Below are 9,519 nucleotides of genomic sequence, written 5' to 3'. Positions count from 1 at the left end.
CATATCAGCTGTTTTATAGTGATTTCTGTCCCTAGTCTTCAATGTTAGCACTTTGTAACAGTTAGAGTTGAAGTTTTACTTGAGGACAAAGAAGTTTGCTCTTCTTTGCATTTTCTTTATGTTTTCTTAAAGAAAAAAATAAAAACAGGTGAGGAGACAAGTGTTAATAGCGGGAACATGAACATATATTATGGATTTTATACAAAATTAAGTATAAGCATTACTAGCTTATAAATGGCCAGCAAGAAAATAGTGTAGCAAGTAAGCTTGGACATGGTCAGTGATTAACCTAAGACTATTATTATTATTATTATTATTATTATTATTATTATTATTGATTTAAGCCAAGATAAAATAGCAGGATTGTGACAGAAAGGGCATCCGTACTGAAAACTTTGCCAAGTTGTTGTACGGATCAAATGTTTGATGGGACAAACAACAACATTATTATTATCATCATTAGTACCTTTTTTTTTGTAATTACAAACTTTTTTAAAGGATTTAAATTAACACACAGTGCTTCTGTGTGAAACTGCAGGAGTTTTATTTTCCTTTTATCTCTATTCTTCATATTATTTATTTTCTTCTTTGAGTATTTTCTGCATTTTTCTACATCTTTCTCATTGCATATCCCTCTACCAAATATTAGTTCTCTCCTCTCTTCCTTTCATCTGTAATAGTCTGTTTTGTTCATTTTTGTTCAAGACAGTTGAATTTCGTTGTTTCTGCTGCATGTATAATGATTTTTGCTAGAAATTACAAGCTGTTGATCTTCACTGTGAAACTGGAAGAAGGCTGAGGTCATGTAAAGTGTTGTGTTTTGTCCTAAGGTCAAAAGGACAGAGTCAAAGCTGTCCTTTGGAGAAAGCCACAGACGAAGAGGTCACATGAGTAAGTAGCGTTGAGGTCACAAAAAGGGGGGAGGGGGGGGGTTATGTCCTAACTGCTATTTTATTTCATTAGACTCACTTAACAATCATCAATAGTCTCCAACACTGAACAAAAAGGGGGGGCTTGTAGCAGAGAGCAAACAAAACAAACATGGCTGCTGATGAAGATGGCACAGGAGTTTCTTCTATGGCGAAGTCATAGAATCAGTGTAAAAGTTTGCACAGTGTTATAATATTTGACTAATAAATTTAACAAATACCATGTTTAAATGTTTAAACTCTGCCGAAATAGATACTACATGAAAAAATTGTAACATTAGATGACAGGAAATGTGAATCTTGTGTTAACTTCTCACTATGGTGACTGTTTTTGTTGTGGTACCTCAAAGGTTTTAACTATAAAGCTGCCTGCTAACTTACCAAGCTAACCAACATAACTAACAATACTCATCAATAGATAATGGTTATCATGGTGATACAGTATGCGCCAAAATATACCGTACTGAAATGAAAAGATGACCAATATTACTTTGTTGTCATCTGTGGGTTATTTTTTTCTGAAAGAAAGCGACTAACATACACTGTGCACACTATTAGCATGTTGATTTACCACAGTATGCATAATGTAAGTGTTTAAAGTGTGTGTGCTGTAGACAGTGTTTATATCATTTACGCAGAATTCCCGGAACAAAGGTTGCTGCAGACTCTGCAACGATTTGCTCGTTTAATGCGGGCATATTTCTTGGTGCATCTTTACAGTTGAACACACTCAGCTTTAACATGTCCCACAAGTGGGCATTAGGTTCTGTAAGATTGTGATGGGTAGAGGAGGAATTGTTTTGTCACCTTTTTTAAACTCGATCCCCAATCATGACCACTTCCGTATGAGCAGAAATAATACTCAACTATGAATACTTCATCAAGAGACTAATTTCCAACAACCAATGCACAACTTCCTTTTCACTACTGGGAACAGATTTGTCTGGAGATATGCCCTGTTGACAAATTTAAATTCACATCTAAGATATGCGAGTTTCATTACCGTATATTTTGGAACATACCTTACTAAATATTTAACCGTTTTTGGCTGAGGTTAGATTAGGTTAAATCAGTGATAAAAGTGTATGTGTGAGACTAATACCAGTTTATTACCAGTTGGCTAAAAAATGAGGTAATCTAAAATTGGATTAGGCTATCAGAGATTGTAGATGTTTTTAAACTTTTATTTACCAAAACAAAAAAAAATAGAGGATTCCTAAATTTCCAAAACATGTTACGAGCACCGCTGATAGAAATATTTAAAATATGAGGTGGCATCAAAAAGTTTTGAGACTAGTTTTCTAACACATCAACAGATGGCAGCACAAGGCTGCACGCACAGTCACAGGAAGCACCGAACTTCATAAGTCAATGCGCCAAAAGATATCGTCCTGTGTACATCGGGAACTGTGCAACTGGTACTATTCTGTGCATTACCACATCTGCTATTTCATCATGGACAGCGAGTTAGAATAAAGAGCGAGTGTGATATTCTGGGTCAACCTGGGTAGTAAGGAGTTCCATTTACTTCATTACATTTACTTCTATGAGTAGTTTTACTACACCATACTTTTTACTTTTACTAGAGTAGATTTGTGAAGAAGAAACGCTAATCTTACTCCGCTACATTCGGCTACACTAGACACATTACTTTTTTAACCATTTATTCTAAACATTAGATATTCTTTATTTCTGTCAGAGAAATGCAGCAGGTGGATCTATAACATGACTGTGTTTCCCCAATCAGACATAGCAACAATAATCATTTGACTCTGTTAGACCAATCAGCCGCAATAACAATAACCACATGCAGTCAAATGACTGCACAGAAACGCTGCATATGGTGAGGAAAAAAAAATTCAGCCGTGGTAGACAGCCAAGAAAACATGTTGCGGTTAGTTTAGCTGTTTTATTTTAAGTTGCAATGTTAAAATATATAATTAGCAAATAAGCTAGAAGATAAAAAATATATAATTTTCTTCCATTCGTTTTGCTGGACACAGTTTATGGTAAAGCGAGACCAATACAATGTACAATGTACAATCTTATTTTCTGTTATCTGCTGAGCCATTTGGAGGACGACTGAATATACAGTATATCTGGAAATAGTTTACAATGTTCAAACATATGTGTGTTAACTACAGTACATGTACATTACACCACGCACTGCACCACGTTCCCTCCGATCCTCCAGCACTGCTCGCCTCATCCCACCATCTCTCAGGGATCGAGGGCGGCATTCATCCAGGCTCTTTTCTGTTCTGGCACCTAGGTGGTGGAATGAACTTCTTCTAGATGTCCGTACATCAGAGACTTTGACTATCTTTAAACGATGACAAAAAGGAAAAAAAAAAAAAAAAAAACTCTTCTCAGATGTGTTGGACTAATGGCACTTAGTTATTAACCTAGTTAACCCAGTGTAAGTATGTATTCAATGCTGTAAACATTAAAGCACTTTTTGTAAGTCGCTCTGGATAAGAGTGTCTGCCAAATGCCTAAATGTAAATGTAAATGTACATGTTTGCTTCAAAAGTTTTATGTTGTGAAAAAAGTGAAATTAGGATATTTGTGTTACTTGTTCTTACATTTGCTATTTTGTAAAGTTTTTTATAAATTTAGTTTTATTTATTTATTTTATTAAATTAATTTCATTCATTTTAGTATTTGGAAATGTCAGAATTTATACATTATTTCATCATTTTGTCTGGCTGCTTACATAATTTAAAAAAATAAAATAAGTAATTTGTACATTACAATGAAGCAGTTACTCAGCACTTTTTTACTCTTACTTGAGTAATATTTTGAATGTTTACATTTTTTCCTTTTACTTGAGTAATATTATTTTGAAGTACATCTACTCTTACCTAAGTACAATTTTTGGCTTCTCTACCCACCTCTGGTGCTGTGTTGCTGTCAGGTTCATCTCCAGGCTGCTGACCCAGGAGCAGAAGGAACATTGTGTCTGCCACGAGGTCCATCAGTGTGCTGTGGATGACCTGTACGTCATGGAGATTCAGCCCCAATATTTAACAATAGAATTCATTTGGTTCAAAATATAATATATAAACAATCAACTTTTATTTGGTTAGCTTCGCGTGTGTTAAAAACGAAAGACTACACATCCCAGAATGCACCACGACTCCCACATCCGGTTGTTGCCGGAAAGCAATCGGAAAATGCTAGGACACAGTAATCTTTTGAGGTAAAAACAAAGCATTTTATTGTATATCTGTTTATTAAAACATTTAAGTATATAAATCGACAAGTAGATCATGACGTATGTATTATTATTTCATTCCATTATTCTATTGGAATAACCGCGTTTAGACAGGAAGTACTGCAAATCTTTTGTTCTGTACAACACTGTGTGAGCTTAGCAGCGTTCAAACAAACTCAGTAATTGGAAATGACTATAGATATGATTCTGAAGTTGTTGTGTTTTTTTTCTTTTAAAAAAATAAATATAAACATTTGATATTTTTATATGTCAGTTTGGGGCTGAATGCCAAACCTCTGTATGCCCTTTGTTTGTTGCACTTTCACAGCAGGCATAGAGTCTAATACAGTGTGTGGAGCATCATAGAGCATCAGTTCATGGAATCTGAAATCTGCTTCAGTGTCAGACTTTTACTATAAATAAGAAAATGTTCTGTCTGTGTGTCTGTCCAGATTATGTCATAGCATCACACAAAGCTAAAGTTAAACCTACACCATACATGAAATTATAATGGTGCGTAGTAGTGAGGTTATGAGCAGTGATGTTCCAAAATAAAAAAAAATAGGTTTTGACAGTGTAATGTGCAGATTTCTAAGTAAGTAAGTAAGTAAGATCAAAATGTTGAGTAAAAGCGATGTTATTTGCTGGATTTAATAATCTACTTTAAATTAAGCTACTAATAAGCTTCTTGCTCTGTGTAAACAAATGCATTGACCAAATGCATCATTACCAAGAGAAAAATAAGCACCAAAAAATATTAGAAAAGCTAAACTGAATATATGGCGCTGGAGTCATTTAAAAACAAACTCATTTGATCTACTTTTTCAATTCCTCATCTGTTATTTATTCTCCAATTACTTGACATGGAGTGTATTTGGCTGATGACGAAGAAGTACAACTTGGCGCAAACAAGGTGAAGATGCTCATTGCAAATTTTTTTTGTATTAATACATTAGGCAGAGGGTTCTGCTGGTAGACAGACATGTACATGGTCTTCAACCTAAAATAATAATATCACTAATTACATTAAAGCTTATAAGCTTTAACCTTTTAACTATCCCTAAAACCTTTTTTTTTTTTTTTTTTTTTTTTTTGCATCAACAACGGGTACTTGTCACACACACACACACACACACACACACACATATATATATATATATATATATATATATATATATATATAAAACAAGAAAAGCATTAATTTCCAACCTTTTATTAAAAAATTGAATCTAAAATCTAAAAGTGCACAAACATGTTGCTCTTTAAGCTGCTATAATAATAAAATAAAATAAAAATGGACTAACACAAATAACATGGACAGGTATGCTTTACATCTGCCAAATATATACAGTGAAACCTTAGATAATTAAAAATAAGCATAGTTCGTTGCAGAACTATGCCCCCCCCCCCCACACACACAGACACACAGACTCCTCCTACTTTCACCTTCACAGACACACTCTTTCTCTCTGCTCTACACAGAAACACTGCTCTGTCGCAATTCTTTTCAAAGGTAAAGTGCAGATTAACTTGTTTTATTTGCCTTACAGCAGTGATTTCGTTAGTGAATATTTGCTCAATCGAGTGTCATTGGAGAGATTTCTTTTTTATTTTTCTGATAAAACAGTGTTTCCATTGTGTGCACGCGTGTGTGTGAAATGAGTGGAGGAAGGGTAACTGTGTAAGATGAGAAGGGGGAGAGGGGAGCTTACTTTAGATTAACACACACTCTTATATACAGCAACCGCGCACACAAACGGAAACACTTATCTGTCTGTATTTATTTTTTTTCCTTTTTTTTAAGGTAAAGTGCAGGTTAATTTGTTTTATTTTTACTTGATATTTTGTGTTAAATATTTTAATGTATTAATTTTTTCGGGCTGTGGAACGAATAATTTAAGTTTCCATTATTTCTTATGGGAAAATTCTATTTGGTTTATGAGTGTTTTGGAACAAATTATGCTTGCAATCCAAGGTTCCACTCAAAGTTAGAGAGACCAGATTAAGAAGGTTTGGACATGTGCAGAGAAAGGATGAGAGGTATATCAGGGGAAGAATGTTAGATATGGAGCTGCTGGTGAGGGAGGATATGCAGGAGGTTGGGGTGACAAGGAAAGATGTGGTGGACAGTGTTTACCTTTAACGGGAGCAGCCGAAAAAAGAAAATAATCTGAAACCATAACACCTTTCTATAAGTAGTTAATTAGATTAAATTAGTTTGTTTATTATGGCCTGCAGGTTGGATAAAGGAGACTCAACTCAGGAAGAAGACCAGCAGGTTGACAAAATCACCTTAAACCCAGAAGGATTTTCCCCTAACTGTTCTCCAACAGCGGCTGCTTTTCTTCAGGCTGAGCTGGAACTCAGCGCCCGTCTGCGAACTTTGACCTTTAAGGATCCAGTGCGCTATGTGTACAACCCACTGGAGTATGCGTGGGACACACATTTTCTCTTTGCTGAGAAGTACTGCCACAGTGGGCAGAGCGTCCTATTCTTGGGGATGAACCCAGGACCATTTGGCATGGCGCAGACTGGAGTAGGATAATTTCTTTATCTCTCACAGCTATAATTGAGTTTTATATTAATAATACATTATTTAATGCACCTATTTATTAAAGAGAATATTTAGATTTTAATGACATATTTTTTTTTATGTTTAAATATTTACTCTTCTACTTTGTTGAGTTAGAATGTAGAAAAAAATATTGAAATCTGTGTAACTTATTGATATGGTGATGTTCTCTTAAATGACATTGTCTCATTAAATGTTTATTGAAAAAATAACATAAGGAGTCCCCAGTGTCAGCTATTTGTTAGGCTAATTGGCGTTCCCAAATTGCCCGTAGTGTGTGAATGAGTGTGTGTATGTGTGTGCCCTGCGATGGATTGGCACACTGTCCAGGGTGTACCCTGCCTCGTGCCCTAAGCCTCCTGGGATAGGCTCCAGGTCCCCATGACCCCCAATACAGGATAAAGCGGTATAGAAGATGAGTGAGTGAGTGAAATTGTTCATTGTGATCCATCGCATTACCCTGTTTTATTTAACTGTGCTTTATTTTTAGGTCATTATTATTAATATTTTCTTTTAAATTCTTAGCTCCTTATTTCTCTTTAATCCTTTGTCAGGTTCCATTTGGTGAAGTAAAGGCCGTGCGTGATTGGCTGAGGATCTCTGGCAAGGTTGGGAATCCTCCTAAAGAGCATCCGAAACGTCCAATCAGAGGCTTTCTCTGCTCTCAGAGTGAAGTGAGCGGTGCACGGTTCTGGAGTTTTTTCAAGGAGCTCTGTGGAGAACCAGAACGCTTTTTCCGGCACTGTTTTGTCCATAACCTATGCCCGCTGATGTTTATGAGTGAGTCTGGAAGGAATGTGACGCCCCCCGAGATGCCTGCTGAGGACCGGGAAGCCCTGTTTAGCCATTGTGATGCTGCGCTGTGCCAGGTGGTACGTGCTCTTGGTGTTTCCATGGTGATCGGAGTGGGCAAGGTGGCAGAGCAGCGAGCCCGGCGTGGCCTCGCGGAAGCTGGGCTGGAAGTGAAGGTGGAGGGAATCATGCATCCTTCACCCAGGAATCCGCTGGCCAATAAGGGTTGGGCTTCTGTGGCTCGAACCAAATTAGAGCAGATAGGGGTGTTGGAATTGCTCACCAACTGATTATATACTTCTAGAATGTTTTTATTTGTATACAGTATGTTGTTTTATATAAAGTACACTACACTCAGCCTTTACCTCAAATACAGTCAGTCAGATGCCACATACTCAATGTCTGAAGCTCACTAGCATGATTCAAGGCTAATGGAGCTAAGGCGTAATAGATGGCATGTCAGGTTGTATACACACCATAAACAAATATATTTTAAAACATGAGCCTAAACTGAAGGCTTTAGGCTGATCATCTATAACATTAACATCACATAATATTAATGCATTACTTCAGTAAACTACCGTAGTCACAGGATCATGGGCACCTAAGGCTTACCTCGAACCAAAGGCCAGCCCGTCCAGTCCGATCTCAAAGAGAAGCCAATGCAGCACAAATCACTGAAAAAAAGTAAATGCTGGCTGCATATACCCAGATCCTAATCTAATAACGCTTCATGGGATGCACTGGACAAACAAGTCCGGTCCACAGAGGCTCTTCCCTACGACCCAGAGGACCCAAATAATCCAGTGCCAAAACCCTGAGGGGAGAGAGCCACATTACTGGGCATAATGTTTTGTGTTCTAATGTTTTGGCTGATCAGTGTAAGCTTCCATTACCTGTTAGCAATGTTAGCATTAGCATTAGCATTACTAGTATGTTCCTACAATGTAAGAAGCAAACTTCATGTAACGACATGTCTGATCTAAGTGACTGGACTTGCATTATGAGAGCAACATCGATTATGTTTTATTTTAAATCAGCCACAAAATGTACATCCTTTTTTTTTTGTTCTATTATCCTCAGTCACAAATAGTAATAAACAATATTGTCACTAAAAAGGAAGGAAGGGAGAGCAAAAAAAGATGGAAAGAACCAAAAAAGAAAAATACAATCACAACAGAAAGAACTAAAGAAAGGCATGGAACAGACAGAAATAAAGGAAAAAGGAAAGATGAAAGAAAAATGTAACAGAAAGAAATCAATCAATAAGAACAGAAAGATGTAATGGGAAGCAAGTAAGATAAACATTACTGCATTAATAAAAGAAATTAATGTAATGTAATAAAACATGATGAAAAAAGAGACAAAAAATGTAATGGAAAGAAAGTGAAAAGAAGAAAATGAAAGCCATAAAAAAAGAAAGAGAGTAAGACTTTTCTATGCTTTATTATTATTATTATCTGTAAATATTTTATATGCAAAATGGGCATCTTTTATTTATTCCTGTATCATTGCCCTTTATGCTGTTTTGTTGTGATAACACATTTGTATTCTAGTCCAGTCAAGTTTAATAAATCATGATTAGATTCATTTTAACTAGATTTTTTCTTTTTATGGCCAATCTCTCCAACACTGAAATGTTCTGTATGGAAAATAAAAACTTTTGTTTGAGTTTTGTGGTTGGTTAGTTTTTTTTTTTTATCGTTATTTTATTTTTCAAGTTTTTTATTTTAGAACAGACATTTAAGTCATTTTGATATTCTGAAAAAGTGTAAAGAATATTAACTGAAAATGCATCACATTTAAATAAAAGTTTAAATAAATTACTAAAAATTTACAATGTAAAAACTGATTATATTTCTATAGGTCTTTTATAAATTAACATTTAAATGTTATTTTTTCATTTTGATAGTGGTGTAAAAAATATTAATTTACTAAAAGGAAATTTTTTTAATTGTTTAATTTTGCTTGAATTTAAATATAAATATTAAAAAACTAATACTATATGT

The 9,519-nt window shown here is 35.3% G+C and overlaps 1 protein-coding gene across 2 annotated transcripts; it reads left to right on the top strand.

Moving 5' to 3' along the window:
- Nucleotides 1–4,057: 4,057 nt before the first annotated feature.
- On the top strand, nt 4,058–9,181 carry smug1 (single-strand-selective monofunctional uracil-DNA glycosylase 1). 2 transcript variants are annotated; one of them, XM_053483662.1, is made up of 3 exons: nt 4,058–4,131; nt 6,385–6,682; nt 7,273–9,181. In XM_053483662.1, exons 1-3 carry the CDS (start codon nt 4,058–4,060, stop codon nt 7,798–7,800), a joined length of 900 nt encoding a protein of 299 aa, XP_053339637.1. In that variant the 3' UTR covers nt 7,801–9,181. The 2 variants fall into 2 exon arrangements, with proteins under 2 accessions (XP_053339637.1, XP_053339638.1); XM_053483663.1 differs by lacking the exon at nt 4,058–4,131 and adding an exon at nt 4,150–4,206.
- Nucleotides 9,182–9,519: the final 338 nt, after the last annotated feature.

This window comes from Clarias gariepinus, chromosome 23, assembly GCF_024256425.1.
Source record: "Clarias gariepinus isolate MV-2021 ecotype Netherlands chromosome 23, CGAR_prim_01v2, whole genome shotgun sequence".
Lineage (NCBI taxonomy): Eukaryota > Metazoa > Chordata > Actinopteri > Siluriformes > Clariidae > Clarias > Clarias gariepinus.
This window is presented reverse-complemented; position numbering and strand designations above follow the sequence as displayed.

Excerpts from the sequence above, each read along its gene's own strand:
- smug1 (XM_053483662.1), top strand. The coding sequence starts at position 4,058 with ATGCACCACGACTCCCACATCCGGTTGTTGCCGGAAAGCAATCGGAAA. Across the intron at positions 4,132-6,384 it reads GGACACAGTAATCTTTTGAG|GTTGGATAAAGGAGACTCAA; the intron begins GTAAAAACAAAG and ends TATGGCCTGCAG. Across the intron at positions 6,683-7,272 it reads TTGGCATGGCGCAGACTGGA|GTTCCATTTGGTGAAGTAAA; the intron begins GTAGGATAATTT and ends ATCCTTTGTCAG.